General features: G+C 44.2%; 1 protein-coding gene across 1 annotated transcript in view; it reads right to left on the reverse strand.

Moving 5' to 3' along the window:
* Positions 1-20,305, reverse strand: part of LOC138273841 (lectin-like) — a 96,825-nt gene that overhangs the window by 70,744 nt on the left and 5,776 nt on the right. The window contains exon 3 of the mRNA XM_069218901.1: positions 14,076-14,164. Coding sequence (XP_069075002.1) covers positions 14,076-14,164 — 89 coding nt within the window. The remainder of the gene's footprint in view (positions 1-14,075; positions 14,165-20,305) is intronic.

The following is a 20,305-nucleotide window of genomic DNA, read 5'->3' on the forward strand; positions in this document are numbered from 1 at the left end:
TCCTGGGCTCGAGCTGCTCAAGTAGAAGGAGTGCAGAAACCTGTCTGTGAGGTGGCAGCAGCTGGGGCTGCCTGGAAAACCTCAGAACGCTGTAATGGTAATACTGGGGATCCTCTAAGGAGCCCCCAGAGTGCATGGGATCATACAACCAATGCTTACAAAAGCCTTGGGGTATGATTCCAACATGTTTGATACGAAACGTGGCCATATTTGGAATTATCATTGTGAAGCTGTACAAAGGTAGTAACCTATCTATAGTGCACACGTAAAATGGCATCCCCGCACTCACGATGTCTGGGAAAATGGTCCTGGATGATGTGAGGGCACCTCTGCTAGTGCAGGGGTGCCCTCACACACAGGTACTCTGCACCCAGCCTTCATGGTTGGAAGGCCTGGCATATTGGTGACTTATAAGTGACATGGCTCAGTGTAAATGGCAGTGAAAGGGTGCATGCACCATTTCACACAGGCTGCAATGGCAGTCCTGTAGAAGCCTTTGCATGGGCTCCCTATGGGTGGCAAATGAAATGCTGCAGCCCATAGGATTCCCCTGGAATCCCAATGCCCTGGCTACCTAGGTAACCTATGTACCATGTACTAGGGACTTATAAGAGGTGACCAATATGCCAATTTTGGATGAAAAACCGGGTTACCAGTATGAGGTGACAACATTTAGTGAAGAGAAAGCTTTAGCACTGGGGTCCTGGTTAGCAGGATCCCAGTGACAAAGTCAAACACATTGACATCAGGCAGAAATTCAGGGTAAAATGGCAAAAAGAGGGTACTTTCCTACATGGTCTCCTGGCTGCACATGACGGTACCTAACCCCATTTTAGGGCAACCGCAATGGAGTTCTGGTTGCATACAGAAACCAGATTCAACCTGGTCAGAAGTGTTAAATTCAATCTCTGGAATGGAAGTAAAAAAATCTTCAGTGGGTCAAGGTAGCAAGCTCTGGCTGAAGAGGGCTCCTCATCATCGAATAGCGCCTGGATGAGGTCTCAGTGAAGCCGTTGACTTTTGTTGGGAAAGTCTGAAAAAGGGCAACTTTGAATTTTGTGCTCAGAGAAGATCCCTTGTTGCAGCATACTTTTTCTGCTTTCAAAGATTCCTATCTTGGGCCTTTTTTTGGTGCTTGAAGTTTCTAAGTCCCAGGTTTTAGGAAAAAGTAAAGAGGAGCACACTTTAATATCAGTCAGGGGTCCAGGAAATTGGGAGAGCTCTTGCGGGTCACGACTCGAGCAGAGGCAAGCAGCAGGGTCCAAGGCAGGTCCAGTTGGACCTGGCCATTTGGGAAGTTGAAGGATTGTCTCTTGTAGCTAGTTGTTTCCCTGTAGCCTGAACAAGATATCAACACTAGACACCCTTGGATTCTATTGCTTTGTCCTGGGTACAAGAGGGAGAGCAGGCCCAGTCTTCTAGACTCTTCTCCGCTCACAGACAGAAAGACCAGTCCTCTTGTGTTCTTCCACAGGTCCGAAAATGATTCTAAGGAAAGTACTATGTTTGCCAAATTTAACCCTGGCACCAGACTTGGTCACTCCTTAAACAATTGATACAAGTGACCCCTCCCACATTTGCAGTAGTTCCTGTGTGTTCTACTCCGCACAATCCTACAGTGGCCATCTCCACCTAAAACCAAGGTGGCAGAAACTTTCTTCCTTTGTGCAGACCTACCATAGAGCTGTGGCCAGAAAAAATTAGCAATCCCCCATTTGTGGTCACTCAAAATCAGTTCTGAGGGCAGCTCCTCTCCCACTAGAGGATTACCTGGCAACTAGAGAGATGAAGGAGGGGAAGGCTCATGTGTTAGCTACAATTGTGTGTGACAGGCCTCCTTGGAATTACTGTGATGTTCCTCCCCACTCAAACCATTTGTATCAGCTCTGGGAGCATGTTCACACCTCATCCAGCCGGGTAGTCAGCTCCTGGATGATAGCTGTAGCTCATGCAAATGGACTATAGGTGCTTTGGGCAGGGAAAAAGTAACTTTCTAAAAGTATCTTTTGTGAAATATTTATTAGACATCCAACTCATCAATGAATTGGGCTTGTAATATATATTCAAAAAACTCTAAAATGAACTTTGTAGATGTCTCCTAGGTCGAGATAACAAAATTATATTTAATGGTGGATCTCAATGCTTTCATATCGAGCAACCAACCTTGCTACAGTGAAAATAGCTTTTGGGACCTTTTAACAGTAAAGATATGTCCAGCAATAAACATTTACAGGTCTTACTGTTAAACCCCATGCACCCTGCCTTATATGCGGTAAGGCCGGTTCACTGGCGACTTATTTACTCTGTAAAATAAGATTTTGGTCAAAAGGTGTTATGTTGACTGATCAAATTTGCAGTTTAAACATGAACATTCAGGTTACAGATGGCAGGCCTGCAGCCATATTTACAGTCTCAGTGTAGTAGACGGGATGGCACAGTGGGTGTGCCATTCCACTTATGACATTTAACTTATAGCCTGGGTAAATTTTTATACCATATAGTAGAGACATATAGGTTTGTAAACATGCCAATCCAGAGTATGCCAATTTAATCAAGTTGGAAGGTGGAGCAGAGGAACTATACAGCTAGTTAGCAGGAGTAAGCGTACAGGCTGCTACAGCTAACAAAAACAGTCAAGGGAAAAATCTGGATGTACACCACGCTTAAGATGGTCATTTCCAATATGTAAAACCAATTCTCAGCGGGTTCTTTGGGGTTAGAGTATGAGAGGTAATTTTAGTTCACTAGTATTTACACAAGCAATAATAGTGAAATAGAATCTTCCTAAGTTATTGTGAAGATTATTTCTTTCAAAGACAGCTAACAAAAATTAACATTATTATGCATGATATTAAAGTATTTAGTACAGAGGTAGTGAGATTTCTGTAGTATTTGGAAATCCATTTTATTTCCACAGTGTTTTCTCTAATTCAATGCAAAAATAAAAAGGTTTCATGTTTTCTAGATTTGTTACTTCTACAGTGCTCTTAACTATGAATGATATTCAAAATAATTTCATGCCACTGCAAAATGAATCTGAGGTGCCCACCACTGGGCTTTTCAGTTGGAATGGGCTCATACAACCACAGAAGCTTAAAATCTTGCTGTCTTCCAGATTGACCAACAAAACTAATATCTACTGATTACATGTGAATATTTTCACATATGTTCAATGTGGATATTCAGGAAAAAAAATCAAAAAAGTTCTTTAAATGCCTTTCTGTACACTCATTTTGGATCTCCACTGAGGATTAAGACCAACAGATGTTTTAACAGCTCTCATGTACATCTGTTTAAATTCACATACTTCTGTTTGAATTTACAAAGCCATTCACCACAGTAGAACCATACTGCTATGAGACTGAGGTTCAATGATAGCCATTTTTGTTTGGTAGGTGATGACATTAGTTATAACAAAAGTGAACCTGAAGGATAATCCCCTGCCAAATACTGCACCTTTTTAAAAAGAGAAAGCTTTTAAATTGTGTATTTATTAACGGTTGCAAAATAATACTTGATTTTACTCAGCAGGTGTTGTAGATATTTATTGGGTATGCCCAAATGTGGAGTCAAACATAGACTGAATGAATGCAGTTATCACTGGGTTATATAAGTTATTTTCAAAATAGGGGAGACTTTTCTCAGGTAGAAGCAGGTTATTGTCTCTTTGAAATCCTGAGAGACAAAGGTCAACTCAAAGTAAAATAAAAGTCTAAGATTGTGGAACACTTTCAATGGAAAACTCCATCCACAAGAACAACAACCACCAGAGGCCACTGACAGCTGTCAGGGTCGAGAGGCAGGCCACAAGACTTTCAGGGCTTCCTGGCCTCTGATGTTTCTCACAGTGGAGGGCCAGTTGCTCAAGGTGACTTGCACCCTTTTTCTTTTTTCCCTCCCACCAGTTCAGGGGTGGTATCCTGACACTGGTCCTTCAACCCAGGGTCAGTAGCCTTAGGCTAAAAAAGTGCCTGGCAAGCCAGGACTTCCAGAGGAGTGGAGCTAGCCCCCACAAGAGAAACACATTCTGCATGTGTTATGCAAGATTTTGTCACTTGCCCTCTGTAACAGCACAGAAAGCCCCCCCCAGCACAGAGTGGCCTCATCAGAGTCAGTCTTGGTCCTCTGATCTCAAGGCTGGTAAGCCCTGACCCACCTGTCTTCCCACGGTGAACTGTTTCCACCTCCTGCCCCTACCTCTGGGCGTCTGTACCCTCTGCTGTGGAGTGGTACCCCTAGAACCAGGACTGGTAGGGCACCTTTGGTGGCCACCCCCCAGCTCTCCTGACATGGTGGAGCTCCCACCAGTGGATGGTCTCTTGGTACAGACCAGGTCCCCCTGCCCGTGTCCTCTGTGGGAGCAATCAAAGCACTGGGCTGAAAAAAGGGCACCCTGGGCCCCTGTCCAACCCACCTCTCCTCTTCCTCGTAGAAGAGACATAGGACTCCTTTCCCTCACCATTATACTGAAACCTGTCTGGGATACTGCATACCTCCCTCTCACTCTGTTGCGAAATACCCAAACCACTCTCCTTGTAATCATTCCCCAATGCCTTCTCCAGCACTTTGGTACTCAAAGCCTCCTTTGCAATCTCCCTGGGTCTGAGAACTTTCAATCAAATAAGTGTTGGCGTAGAGCTGGAAAACATTGACTGGACATGTGCTTGCTAGCCATCAAATTGTACAGCCCCTAATATGTGTTTACCGCGCTACCCTTCACTCAACCATCCAGTGCTTTGCAAAGACCAACCCACAAAATCCTTCCAGGACTGGTGGCACAGTTTCTGACTGCCCCTGAATTTTAACTTGCACTCTTCTGGCGTAAATTCATAGTTCCCAACAAGGACCTCCTTCCTGGTGGGATACCCCAACCTGTCCCCCTTCTCTAGGGCCTGCAGATCGCCCCTTCCATTTTCAGTCATATGCCTCAAAGACCAGCTCCCCAATTCTACTCAAGGATCCTGTGCCCTTCTAGAGCTACTTCATATGTCTGACACCACTTGTCTATGCCATCCCCCTCCTTGAAGCCAGGCACCAAGACTTTTGGTATGTGGACAATTTCCTCTGCACTGGACACAATGGTTTTGCTGCCACCATTTTTGTTAGACTCTAACAATTATTGCACCCTCAATTCCAGCTCCTTTAGACTCAGTTCATGAGTAAGCAAGACCTTTTTCTTCTCCAAGGCTCTTTTAGCCTCAGCTTTTCTCTGCTCTGGAGCCAGCTGGGCCAGCTGCAGCCTCAGGTCTCTCTCAGTGTGTCTGTCCTTTAACTCCTCAGGAGACCGCGTTAGGGAGGATACACTGCTTCCTGCATATGGTCTAGCAGAGGCATCCCTCTCTGTGGGATCCCCTCATGCTTCTGGAACATTTGTCCAGTCATTTTCACCTCCCCTCTCTCCTTCTCAGGGCCACTGCCCTCTTGGGGCTCTGATTCCGGGGTCAGGTACAACCGGGGTTCTATATCCTCAAGAGTGCTGAAGTAGTCCTCCTCAGACTCTTCGTGTGGTGCAGATTCCATTCTGCTGACCACCTCCCAGGCTTTAAGGGCTATCTGGTACCCAAACATTGGTTCACCCCTAGGGATTTTCAGTTCTCTCGCACTCCTCATTTCAGTCATGCCATAGCTCTCAATGTAGCTGATGTTCAACTCCATATGTGACAGGCCTCTGGTAAATACACTGCACGATGACCCACCCTGGGTATCTTGATTTCCCTTCTGGCTGCAGCTGGTCGTCTCCTCAGGGTTTTTCTCCTCTGTTGATGCTTGCAGCCTCCTGACTTACTCATAGGCTTCAAACGTCTATTTTGGAAGCTTTCCTGCCCTCGTTCAGCCCCCTCTTCTTGCAGAACTCCTTCAGATCACTTCCAGTGTAGCTTGCTAGGTAAATGAGATTCATGGACAATCTTACAAAGTATCACAAGTTCAACAACAAAAAGAGTCCCAAGTTGATAAAGGTAAGGCAGGAGTCAAAATTAGAAAAATTGCTAATTGAGAGAAAAAAGAGAATTAAAAACTTGTAATGGTCTTAAGTGTGGATAGTAGTGTACACTAATAACTGTATGGCACTACACAAATACAACTCATGTCCTCACTGCTGATCACCAGTGTTAGAAATTGAGTTCCCGGTTGTCAGAGTATGCACTCTGTGCAAGCAGGAACCACAATCCTAGTCATAGTAATTCAGAATCACACTAAAAAATTACCTGTACTCACCCTCTGGTAGTTTGGCACAGAACAGTCAAGCTAATCTAAAGAGGCAATGTGTAAAGTATTTGTGCAGCACAACACACAGAAACACAATGAAAACACCATAAAAAGCTCCACACATGTTAGAAAAAATGGACAGCCATTTTATAAATAAATTAAGACCAAAATGACACAAATCCAAGAGTGGAAGTCAATATATGAATATTTAAAGAATAAAAAGAGTTCTAGCACTTAGAAGCAATAAGTACCAATGAGGGGTACCTGGTCATGCTAGACCCCGGCAAAGTCAACAGTTCAGGTGGGCCACAATGGAGTGCTTGCCAGGGACAAGAGCCACACAGGCCTCGTGAACAGAGTACCATGATCCTGGTACAACAACAAGATGCGGAGTGCAGGCAAACAGTGCATTGAGCGATGCGTCAAAGTTGGGCAAGCAATTGAGGTGATGCATTGATTTTCTTCATGCAGTGGTGGTGATGCATCAGTTCTGAAGATGAAGTGCCAAGTCAAGATGCGTTGGTTCCAAAGAGAGTTGCACCAGGTTCCCCAGCGCAGTCGAGGGGAAGCGTCAGTCTCTCCAAGCTGCTGCAACAGTGATGCACAGTTCTGAGCTTCAGGCTCTCAAGGTGATGCATTAGTTCTGAGAGCGATACGCCGGTCCTACTCCTGAAGCAGGGTTGATGTGCCAGTTTTGCTCCAAGGGGGTGATTTTTCTGGTACAAATATTTGGGTCCACCTCCAGTGAACCAGGCACAGGAGCACCGGTTTAGACTTTGATAGTCCTGGGTCTCAAGAAATAGGTGGCAAGGCAACAAGCCCTTAGAGATCACTTTGGGGTGCAAGGTAGAGTCCGACTCTCCCTCAGCATGGTCAGAGAGCAGCAGGGCAGCATGGCAGCAAAGCAGAAAATCAGCCCTTCCAGGTCAGGAGTCAAGCAGAGTAACAGTCCATGATGCAGCAAAGCAGTTCTTTTGACAGAGTCCAGTTGTAGGTCCAAATGTGTCTGATTTGGTGTGGTCAGAACTTCAATACTTATAGCCAGTTTGTCTTTCAAATGGGGGTGACTTCAAAGAAGGGTCTTTAATGTGCACAAAGGCCCTTTCTTCTTAGCTCTGGCTCCAGACTTTCAGTAGGGGGTAATCAGCCCTTTGTGTGGGGACAGGCACTGCCTATTCAGGTGTGTCAGCCCCTCACTCCCTTCCTGCTCAGGAAGAACCATCAGAATGCAGATGAGTTCTCAGACACACCTAACCTTCCTGTGTTTGTGGCTGTCTATAGGTAATGCAGAAAGTGTAGCTGTCTCCCGTCCAATGAAACACAAATGTTACCATGTTTAGGAAAGAAGCACAGGTACTTTAGCACTGGTCAGCATGTGGGCAGTAAGGAGCCAAGAGTTTTTTGGGGCATTCTCTCCTTACCATATGATAGGGGAGAATATGCAGTACTGAATTTAGAACAAAAGTTCTATAGAGCCTAAGCACATTTTGCTAATTTGTGGTACCACCCTGTACCAGGTATGCTACATGTAGTGACTGACTGAAATAGAAAATATGGCATGTTACAGGCAGTGTTGGTGACAAGAATGCCTTATGGTCAGTACAGTATTGACTAAATGGGCATCACAAGTAGGGTGTGATAGGAAATGACTGGGCTGGATTGTAAAAAAAGGGTAATAGCTCACTAGTGAAATGACAGTGAACACACCTTGGGGGAAGTCTTAATGGGAAATATGTACTGAGAGTGCTCCTTTCTGAGTGTAGATCAGTTAACCTCTACGGTGCATCGGATAGCCAGGGGCCGTCCAACACAATGGCGCTCATGTGCGTCGGACGGTCCCGGCTGTGCACTCACATGGCACTTGAAATCTCTCTGGTGCAGGCACCAGGGGGATTTCTTTCACAAATAAACAACCTTGGGAGATGGGGGAGAGCAATCCCAACTCCCGAGGCTGTTTTTTTGTTTTCAGTGAAATGACGATTAACACGCATTTCGCGCTGACGTCATTTCAATGAAATCAAAAGTGAAATTAACTGATTGGCTCATTTCACTTTCCCTGCCTCAGTGCTCGGGGGGCTATCTCAGCTCCCCAAGAACCGAGCCAGATGGAAGAGGTATCACTGGAAAGAGGATAATCTCCCCTTTCTGATGGTATCCCTCACAAGTTGATCACTGCTTGGGGATCGCCGCAGGAGGGCAATCACCAAGCAGGGATCTACTCCACTAGACACCAGGGTTAGGGAGCGGCCCCCTGGGCAAAGGCTTTTGCTCCCCCTTTCTTTGGACAATATTTAGGTACTTTCTGCTCCCCAGGGGGCAATTAGGGGCAAAAGCTTCTGATCTGCCCCTCCCGGGAGGGGGCGGGGATCAGGAAACACACTATGCACCAGGAACATGTATTTATATATTTTATAGGAGTGAGGGGCCCAAAATGGGCATGCCAATGCCCCCCACCAACCCCCAAATATGAAAAACAGTCTTTCTGCTACCCCTGGTGGGGATGATGGGGTCAAAAGCCCCTGACCTTCCCCCTGAGGGGCAGGAAACTCACTAGGCACCAGGGATTACATTTTTTCCCCAAACTTTGGGGTGGGGAGCTGCCCAAAAATGGGCTTACAATGCCCCCACTCACCTCAAATATGTAAACAGTCTCTCTGTCCCCCTGGGGGGCTGATGAGGGCAATAGCCCCCAATCCGTACCCCCAGGGGGAAGATATACCCCTAAGCATGAGGGAATACTTTTTTTTTTACTTTGGGGAGGGGGCTGCCCAAAATGGGCTTACTAATGCCCCCACTCACCCCAAATATGTAGACAGTATTTCTGCTTCCTCAGGAATAGATGGGGGCAATAGCCCCCAATCTGCTCCCGGCGTGGCAGAAAGCCCACTAGGCACCAGGGATTACTTTTTATTTCAACCTTTGGGATGGAGGAGCTTCCCAAATGGGACTTTCCAGAGCCCCCACCCACCACAAAAATGTAAAACAATCCTTCTGGTCCCCAGGGGGCAGATGGGGGCAATAGTCTCTAATCTGTCCCCTGGGGGCAGGGGCAGTAAGCCCACCTGGCACCAGGGGTTATTTTCTTTCAAACTTAGGGGTAGGTAGCAGCCCCAAATGAGCTAGCCAATGTCCACACCCGCCCCAAACATGTAAACAGTCTTTCTGCCCCCTCCCCTTGGGGGTAGATGGGGATTGTTACCCCTGATCTTCTCCCCAGGGGCAAAAAGCCCACAAGACACCAAGGAAGATTTTGTTTTTTAAAAGAGGGGTGGGTGTATGGCCATGCGCCCACCCCAAATAAAAGGGGGCAAAGTCTTTCTGCCCCTCCTGGGGGGCAGATGGGGTAATTACCCCATATCCACCCTCTGGGGGGCAGACAGCCCATTAGACACCAGGGAATTTAAAAAAAAATAGCAGCGTGGGGGCTGCCCACCACCATGGGAATGGTTATGCCCCCACCTCAAATGGAGGAAACAGTCTTTCAGCCCCCCCACCACGGACTAAAGCATCTCATCCCAATGGCAAGCAAGAGGACATTTGACTCTTTTGGGTTTTGATTTTACATATGGGCCAAGAGAGCTTGGCTAACTCCCAATATCACATAACTTGCAATGGTGAGCGGCTGCACTTTTTGGACCTGGGTAAACTGCCACCTCGAAAAACTTACCAGACCCAGACATATCTGAAAGCTAAGCATCTGGGAGAGTCTAGGGTGGTGTGATTCACATGCACCCAACACAATTTTCTTAACCACAATGCCCTGCAAATCTCCAACTTTGCCTGAAATCACTACTTTCCCCCACATTTATGTGATGGAAACTTCTGGAATCTGCAGGTATCCACAAAATTTCTACCATACAGCATTGCCCCATCTGTACCGATAACAATACTGCCCCACCTGTGTGGGTGCCTAAAGCAGAGTCAGCATAAAAACATATGAAAAAAACTGCACTTTTGGACTCACTTTGGTTTGCCTTCAATTTCTACACATTTTTGGCCATTCCCTGTCACATACACAAATGAGGTATAATTTTTATCGAGAGACCAAGGGAAACGCTGGATGGTAGGAAATCTGTGCCAGTGCAGTGTTCCCACACAGAAATGTGAGGAAAATGTGATTTTTTTAACTGACATTTTGAGGTTTGCAGGGGATTCTGGGTAAGAAAACGCTGGGGGCAAGCCACACCTCCCTGGACTCCCTCAGGTGTCTAGTTTTCAGAAATGTCTGGGTTTGTTAAGTTTCCCTAGATGGCTGAGGAGCCTGTGACCAAAAATGCAGGTGCCCCCCTTGCGAAAACAGATCATTTTGTGATAAATAATTTTGATGTCTCAACAATATGTTTTGGGCCCTTCCTTGTCGCGGGCAATAGGCCTATCCGTGCAAGTGAGGTATCAATATTATTGGAAGAATTGGGAGAGTGATGGGAGGAAGGAAGTTTGTTGCTACCTTCAGATTCCAGAACTTTCCATCACAGAAATATGAGGAAAATGTGTTATATAGACAATTTTTGAGGTTTGCAATGGATTCTGCGTAGCAGAACCTGGTGAGAGCCACACAAGTCTCCCCATCCTGGATTTCTCTGGGTGTCTAGTTTTGGTTCAGGTTTTCTAGGTTTCCCTAGGTGCCATCTGAATTAGGGCACAAAATCCACAGCTAGGCACATTGCAAAAAAAGGGTCAGTTTTGGATGGAAAAATGTACTGTGTCCATGTTGCGTTGTCGGCTTTTTGTGTCACGGACACTAGGCCTACTCTCACAAGTGAGGTACCATCTTTATCGGGAGACTTAGAGGAATGCTGGGTGGAAGGAAGTGTGTAGCTCCCCTCAGATTCCAGAATGTTCCATCACTGAAATATGTGGAAAATGTGTTTTTAAGACAAATTTTGAGGTTTGCAGTGGATTTTGGGCAACAGAACCTGGTGAGAGCCACACAGGACACCCCATCCTGGAGTCCCCTAGGTGTTTAGTTTTTGAAAAAGTACAGACTTGTAGGTTTCCCTAGGTTCCGGCTGAGCTAGGGCCCAAAATTCACAGGTAGGCACATTGCAAAAAAGGATCAGTTTTTGATGGTAAAATGTGATGGGTCCATGTTGCTTTTTTGGTTGTTTGGTGTTGTGGACACCAGGCCTACCCTCACAAGTGAGGTACCATTTTTATCAGAAGACTTGGGGGAATGCTAGGTGGAAGGAAGTTTGTGGCTCCCCTCAGATTCCAGAACGTTCCATTACAGAAATGTGAGGAAAATATGTTTTGAGGTTTGCAAGGGATCCTGGGTAACAGAACCTGATAAGAACCAAACAAGTCACCCCATCATGGATTCCTTTAGGTGTCTAGTTTTTAGAAATGTATAGGTTTGGTAGGTTTCCCTAGGTGCTGGCTGAGCTAGAGCCCAAAATTCACCGCTACGCACATTGCAAAAAAATGATCAGTTTAGAGTGGAAAAATGTGCTGTGTCCATGTTGCGTTTTCTGCCGTTTCTTGTCATGGGCACTATGCTTACCCACATTTATATCGGGAGACATGGGGAAACACAGAATAGTAGTGTTATTACTAATTGTCTTTCTCTGTATTTGCACCTTCCAAATGTAAAACAGTATGTATGAAAGAAGTCATTTTGAAAAATGCCCTCTAATTCACATGCTAGTATGGGTGCCCACAAATTCAGAGATGATCAAATAACCACTGCTTATAAACTCCATATGTTTTGCCTATTTCAGAAACGCATAGATTTCTTTGATACGTATTTTTTACTCTTGATATTTTACCAAATGAATTGTTGCATACCCAGTACACAATGAAAAACTATTGCAAGGTGCAGCGCAGTTATTGGCTCTGGATAGCTTGGGTTCTTGGAGAACCTACAAGCCCTATATATCCCTACAAACAGAAGGGTCCAGTGAATGTAATGGTATATTGCTTTTGAAAAAAAGTTACAGATACAAATATAGACACAAATTGCTGTTTTTTCAGCCTGATTTCAATAAAAAAATTTAAGTGTTACTTTCTATAGGAAAAATTTGAAGGATCTACACAAATGACCCCTTGCTGAATTTAGAATGTTGTCTACTTTTTAGAGATGTATAACTTTCCAGGATTCACCATTGGTTTCACACCCATTTCTGTCACTAACTGGAAGGAGGTTGAAAGCACAGAAAAAAAGGAAAAATGGGGTATGTCCCAGTAAAATGCCAACACTGTATTGAAAAATATGATTTTCTGATTCTAGTCTGCATTTTCATGAAAGCCGGGAAGATGGTGATTTTAGCATTGCAAAACTTTTGTTGATGGCATTTAGAGGGGGAAAAAAGATGCTTTTGTCTGCAGCACTTTTTCCCAAAAACCCAAAATGTTGCTGTATTTTGGCTAATTTCGCGGTCCCCTCCAGGGGAATCCACAAACCTTGGGTACCTTTAGAATTCACAGAATGTTGGAAAAAAGGATGCAAATTTGGTGTGGGTAGCTTATGTGGACAAAACGTTATGGGGACCTAAGCACAAACTACCCCAAATGGCAAAAAAGGCATAGCAGCAAAGGGGATAAGGAGAGGGACAGTGTTACCCCTCTTCATGTACTTGTGTTACCAGACTACATCACATAATGAAATAATGAGGTCCATTCTACCTGGCTGAAGCCCCCCAGATTGGAATCCTTACTACCTCCTCACTGAGACGCCAGAAACTGGACGATAAGTGGACAGAATGTATGTATGAAAAGACCAACGCAGCTTGGACAGTGGACAGAGGTGGTGGAGAAAACAAGGAGACAATGAGAAGCTCATTTGGGGATGGAGATTACAGATGCATGTTGAACCTTTTGCTGCACACAAACCAAGCTGATATCCCCCTATCATAGACATAAACTACTTCATTTTAAATATCTACATCAGTTATACCACACTCTTCTGTGCTTAACTAGATTTGAAGCCAAACACAGCTCTGAATATCACAGGTGCTGAATGCTGCAGGCAGAGTTCTTCACATTGCTCGGTACAATTGATTAGGGGGATCTCTGAAACTACGGAGACTGAGATCCAAGATTCCCCACTGAAAATGCTTCTGGGCTAGGTTCAGTTCAGTTTACCAGTTGCCAGGCGGCTGGTAAAATTTATGCTGCTGATGGAAATATGCAGATTGGCATTATGTTGGTTTGAAACCTCACATCCCAGGGCAGCGGTGTTGCAACTAGATACGGCCATGACTAATACCGTAACCAAAAAAAAGTTGCTTTTCAACCTGAGGTGACTAGGCCAAGGAACATATGGGATCTGTTCAGGCATTATTTTCATAAAAATGGATGGATAGAGGAATACAGATCCAGGAAGAGATCACAAGAGATCATTGGGTTATGGGTTCACATAGATCAGTACATGTTACAGTATAGAGCGCTATCAGTACAATGCAGAGATGAATATAGACGTATCCAGTTAATTCCTATAATACTTGTAATTTCTGTTAACATAGCACTCAAATATGCTTTAACAAAGTCCAATATCGATATTGTAACTGTACCATTAGTTTATGTGCTACATTGGTATGCATTGGTTGTTACTATCACCCGAAACACAGTAAAAAATATAATTATCAGGAGAGAAAATCATCAACAATGATAAAGATAGTAAAAGTTTAATCAAAGAAGACAACAGAATAAAAAAGACAATAGGGTTATTTAAAAAGATGAATAAAGAGATGTATGTATAAGTGACTAAAATGAGATAAGATAAGGCAAAGAAGGTAGTTAGAAACATGGACAGAAAGAGGCAAATTAAAAGAGAAGATCGAGAGAGCGAGAGGAAGGCAAAAAAACTGTTACAGCTGTTGCAAAAAGACTGGCGTGCTTTCTTTTAGTGACCAGAGAAACTCTTTCCTTACCTCAGCTTCCACCCAAGTTTTCTGATAGGAAAAATACTTGTAGTAGGTAGCAGATCTGATTTCCCATCCATTTGGGAAGTTGGCTTGTCCTGTTAGATGAATTGAGAACAACAGTCTTTACAAACATGCTTAGTTTTCTATATAACCTGAGTATGCTAAGAACCTTGTTACATCTTTCTTTGAGATTGTTCATAGCACTCTTCTGTACTAACATGAAACAAAGTGTTGTTGTAATAGTTGTTCAATTATATCAGTAGTTTTTTAATGCAGTGCATTAGCCCATAATGGCACATAATTAATAAGCAGGAGTTTGGAAAGAAATCTGTGGCGCTTGTATTCATGAGTTTGGAGGTCCCTATGCTTTTCTTCAACTCTTAAGTCAGAGGTTCTGCCAAGGTGGCAGCCGTAGTGAGATTAGAACTGACAGCAGCCTCTGAATTACCAATAACTTCAACCGTAAATCTCCAGGGGCCTATTTGATATTATCTTGGCGGATTTCATTCATGTGGGAGGCCAACTGTGAGAAGAAATTTGTGAAGCATAGAAAATATGTGACTGAGCTTAAGGACAGTATAGGAAGCTGGCTTTTCATATAGTGGACCAAAACAAGGTACGCTGTGCAAAGAGGCCAAGCAATCCCAGGAGGTATCACAAAGGCACAAATGAAATCCCAAATGCTATCTTATTGGGTAGGTTGGTTGAGCAGTTAGGCATATCGGAGGGTAGTGCTAAGCATGTAAGGTACACACTCATACAAAAGTGAGACACACACTCAATAAAGAAATCCAACACCAGTTTATAACAATAACACATACTTTTATATAAATGTAAATACCAAGATCACTGAAATCAGGTGAGTATTTTTTGAGATAGGAAATGTTAAATTTTTTGCAATTTGACAGTGCAATTTTTGGATATGGTAATGCTATCCTATGGGAGAAAAACATGTACTGCATTTATGCATTTCACAGCGACTTATGGGACTGTTCTCCAAGACTTAAGTTGAGTATCGGGCAAGTTCCAAGGAGGCTCTGGTGTATCCGGGTGCAGAGGTGTGTTACGGTGTCTGGTTGGAAAGTTGCTGCAAGTTGAGACTGGAAGGCCACTCCAGGGGAACCCTCGGGGAACACGGCCCTTGAGGTCCTCAGGCACATGGGGAGACCGTCGGTCCACCCCTCCTCGGGCTGTGGGGCTTGGATGCAGTGGTGTCTTTTGGTAATGGGTCCGGTACTGGAGTTCCTTGCGGTTTGTGTGGGGCTGCAGAAACAGTCTGCAGGCATGGACTGGAGGTCCAGTCTGACCAAGCCAACAAATGGGCTCAGGTCCACTAGGCTGAGAGATGTAGGGGCACCCTTGGTCCTCTTCTCCTTGGTCCGGGGCTGGCGGGTGCAGAGGTGTCCTGAGGCATTGGGTCTTTGTTTCCTGGTCACTCACTGTTTGAAGGAGAGTGTGCAGAAACAGGCTGTAGACGCCATCTCAAAGTCCAGAGTGGGCAAAGGCATGGTGAGCTTTATTTCTGGAGGGCCTGTGAACCTCATTGACACCGTTGGCCCACTTCAGCTCGGATTAGACAGCTTGGGTTTAGTGGTGATATCCGATGTCAGGTTTTTGTTGGTCCCTGTCTTGGGTGTCTGTGGATGCAGGGGAATAGCTCCTCTACTCCAAAGGAGTTCATCCTGCCAATTTATGAAGCAACTGTTAGTTCTCCCCCTTTCTGCAGCGGCAGACAGGTCAGTTAGTTCTCATGGGCTGGGTGCAGCAGGCTGACCGACAGGGTTGGCGCAAAGTCAGGGGTGCTCCTTGGTTCTCTGGTTGAGCAGGCTTCTTGCCCAGTGAAGAACTGAGGATCTGGAATCAGGGGTCCCCTAAATACTCAATTTAGGAGGCTTTAAGGGGGGGTGAAGGGTAGCAACTAATAGGCTACTTACCCTTGGGATCGCTACATCCCCTAGATGACCACTTCCTGTGGGGAGTGGGAAACACCCTGTCCAGAGGTCCTATATTGCACCACACATAAGATGGAGGAATTTCCTAGGTGGTGTCCACTTCGGGTTGAAGGGCTGAAGGGTATGCCCAGCCCAGAAATGCAACACGCCTCCTGCATAGTTCATTTTTCCACCTGCACGGGTGCCAGATGGACCCTAGGACAGGGGGGTTAGCATCTTCCTTTGAGGAAGGCCAGATCTGCATACTAATGGCAGAGGGCTTCTTTGAAGCTCTTTGTCCTAGAAAGCAGATCATCCTGTTGGAGATGGGGGGAGGGTGTTCCACAACCCAGCCCAGGCAAGCATTTGTTTCTGACCTCCAGAGAGTGGAGGCGCTCACCCTGGGAGGTCAGATTCTTGTCTGTTGGTGGCAGACTGGCCAGAACAGGTAAGTTAGCTCAACAGCATTTGGTAGGTTTTTCAGGGGCACCTCTAAGGTGTCCTCTGGGTGCATGTATTAATAAATCCAACACTGGAATAAGTGAGGGTTTATTAATTCAATATATTTGATACCAAACATCTTTATCTTCAGAGAAGCCATCATGTAGCTGGGGAACTCATATTGACCAGTGTACAGCACATGTATTGAAAATGGTTTAACTGTTCACTTGCTATGTCTAACAATCAACACAATCAACAAAAACATAGCGGTGGCATATCGTGCCCACACGTGTAATATAATGCTCCATGCCTTAAGGCTGTAAGGCCTGCTGGAGGGGTGACTTACAAATATTACATGAAGTGTTTAGGGGACATGACACACAGTCTGTGTGCCATGTCATGTTTTCACTTTTAGGGAGCAGCTTGTCACGCAGCCTGCAATGGCAGTCTGACATGAGGTTGGCGCTGGGTCGCTGAGAGTGGCACAGTTTATGCTTCAGCTCTTAGGGACCTTCTACAGCACCTAGCCCCCTGGTACTAGAGGTACCACTTACTAGGGACTTAAAAAGGTGCTACAGGGCCTGGTCATTTGGGGATCAAGTGACCAGGTGTCTTGTTTTGGGGAAGGAACACTGGCACTTGGGACCTGGTTAGCGGGAACCCAGTGCAATTCAGTCAAAGTTGCAGCAAAACCAGGCAAAAAGTGGGAGGGTATTGCAACCAGAAACCAGCTTCCTACAGACAGTTTCTAGGTGCTGGGTGCAGTAAGACTCTCTTCCTAGGGATTAAAAATCTGTTTTGTGGGTCTACCAGAATTTTGTAGCTCGGGGTGTGATGGACTGAGTTTCTCTTCATCAGTATGTATTAGTGGATTAACTGAAAGTAGCCCTAATGCCTCTACCCTTATTGAGTGGAATGGGTGCGCCATGATATGGGCTGTCGATATTAGGTGACCTTATACACCTACAAAGCCTGGGTGATACAATGAAAGGGCTCTTTCAAACATACAGAAATTATTTTAACATTCAGAAGATACCATATAAATGTGGAGAAAGTGCACAGTTTTAACCAGTAATTTAGGCATACATTAAGGGCCTGATTTAAGAGGCCTTAGTGTCACCTTCGCGCCAACCTAGTGTAATTTTGTTATGCTAATGCACTGTTAAAGTGGCTTTTTACACACGCCATATTTACAAAGTGGCCTAATGCATGCGTTGCGCCACTTTGTAAACCCTTGTACCACATTATGCCTGTGCCAGGCATAATGCATGCTGAAAAAATGGCGCAAGGAAATCTTAGAAATTTCCTTGCACCATTTTTCTCCGCACTTTTAATGTGTGTGCAGAGGAGTCATTAAAAGGGAGCATACCATTGAATACAAAGGCCCGCTATGTACTCAGCAGGAGTAGCAGCAAAATTCTGGCTCTACTCCTGCAGAGTACATCAAATAGCGTCAGGAATTCTGATGCTATTGCCCCATATCCTTCACCGTGGTGTGCCATATTTTAAATACTGTGCGCACAAGGTGGCGGTAGGGGGACGCAAAGGAGGGCATGGAAAGCGGCGCTGCACTAGGTGCATCACCACTTTTCTTAAATCAGCCCCTAAATGTTATTGGAAAATAGGGCTCAAAAGATCAAACAGGTTTCATGGTAAAATCCATGTATCAAGGTTTAACAGTACAAAGCGTGCTACATATACAACAAGTGATATGGTGAGGCAGTGCACAGGTGAGTAGCATGTGTAAATCTGGATATGTTAGTATTGCAGTGAGCTCATTGTCAGCAAAGTTCAATCATATCCCATAAATACTATGGGGCATATTTAAGAGCCCCTACCACCACCTTAGCTCAGCAATAGCATCATTTATTTTATGCTAAGGCGGTGCTAAAGTGCCCTTTTTCCCCATGCCATATTTCAAAGTGGTGCAATGCATGCATTGCGCCACTTCGTAAACCCTTGCACCACATTATGCCTGCGCCAAGCATGATGTATGTGAGTGGGGCGTTCCAGCGCTGGGAGGCCCGCAAAAATGGTGCAGTGAAATTTAACAGATTTCACTGCACCATTTTCAGTGTCATTTTTAATGACCGCTTAGAGCAGGTGTTAAAATTATGCTCCCGTAAAAGCCTGTGGGCCTCCTTGCACTTTGCTACACTAGCGTCAAAGTTTTTGACGCTAATCTAACATAGCACCACAATAGCTTCAAAAATGTTGACGCTATTTGCTAACGGCCATCATGGTGCCCCATATTTTAAATATAATGCAACCATGGTGTTGTTTGGTGTTGGTAGAGGTGTGCAGAAAAAGTGGCGTATCAGCTCTGATGCACTACTTTTTCTTTTGGGCCTATATTTGTCAAGTATAACTGGACCCAAACTTTACCAAAGAATGTTTCTGAACTTGGTAACCACTATGCTGTGCATGTGGGTCTAATCAGATTTGTATATCAATCATTAAAATGTAACATCACATTTAATTTTACATGGCAGTAATTGTGCGCCTGGGATACGTCTCTACACAATGAGCTACTGGGGCAAAATGCAGTCTACATATATACATAATATATATTCAGGGCAACTGTACAAGAACTTTCAAAAACTGCAGTTATGGTTATGTAGAGATTAGATAAAGCTTATGTGAAACTAATTTGCAGGGTACACTTTCAATATTGGGAGCTCATTTACCATATAGTTAATTGTTACAGCGGTTTTGTATATCAATTCACATTTTATTACTGGCTACTTAGTTGCAACAATGTAGATTTGGGGTCAGATGTATCAAGTGATTTTGCATTCGCAAACGGTGCAAATCGCAAAATTAGGCTGTTTGCAAATGCAAAAATGCCTTTTAGAATGTATGAAAGGCATTCGCCGTGCAAGTTTATGGAATCGCTAAAATAGCGATTCCTTAAAATTGCGACCCCATTTAGAGAATCGCAAATATTCTCTATATAAGAAATCGCAAGTAAGGAATCCTTATTTGCGATTTCTTAAGCACATGTATCAAGCATTTCCTAAATGCGAATTGGGTATTTAAGAAATGCAAATACCCCGAATTAAAGTTTGGTGGCAACCATGTGCAAATTTTAAAAATGCATTATAAATGCATTTTTAAAATTGACATGTAGTACCCATATCCTAAAACATTTTTTGGGCTGCAGCAGAGGGGGCCTTAGGGAAATGCAAAAAATTTGCAAATATGGGCCTACAGGCCCAATGGTGCGAAAGGGGTCGGATTCTCTATTTGCGATTCGCTAATAGCGTTTGAGATTTTTAAGAAATCACTATTACCGAATCGCAAAAATCATACATAGCATTTTGCATTTCTTAAATACTTATTTCTTAAAATTCGCTATTTAAGAAATGCAAACTGGAATCTTGATACATCTGGCCCTTGGTCTTTAAAAAAATACAATTTAATACTGATAGGGCCTGATTCACGAAGGTAAACTTTCGCTTTTGTGTAGGTTTACTATTTATTTGTTTCTCAAAAACTACGATTTTCTTTTTACTAATAGTAATTTTAGAACTGTGGAAACTCCACACTTATCGCAGAGATTACAAACGTCAAAAACAGTCGTGTCCTATCTTTTTAGGAGAGGAGTTCTCCGCACTAGTAAAATTACTATTAGTAAAATTAAACTCGTTATTTCTGAATACCAAAAAAATAGTAAACTTACACAAGAGTGTAAATTTACCTTTGTGAATCAGGGCTGGCAAATTAGCAGCATTCCTAGTTATTTGAATGGCGATTGGACATGAGTAGTTACTTTAGATAATCCCGGTGTTAACGGGAACTAATGTCACTGAGAAAATGGAGAGTTCCTGTAAGCACTCTGCATGATTACTCTCCACTCATTTG

This window comes from Pleurodeles waltl, chromosome 2_2 (genome assembly GCF_031143425.1).
Source record: "Pleurodeles waltl isolate 20211129_DDA chromosome 2_2, aPleWal1.hap1.20221129, whole genome shotgun sequence".
NCBI lineage: Eukaryota > Metazoa > Chordata > Amphibia > Caudata > Salamandridae > Pleurodeles > Pleurodeles waltl.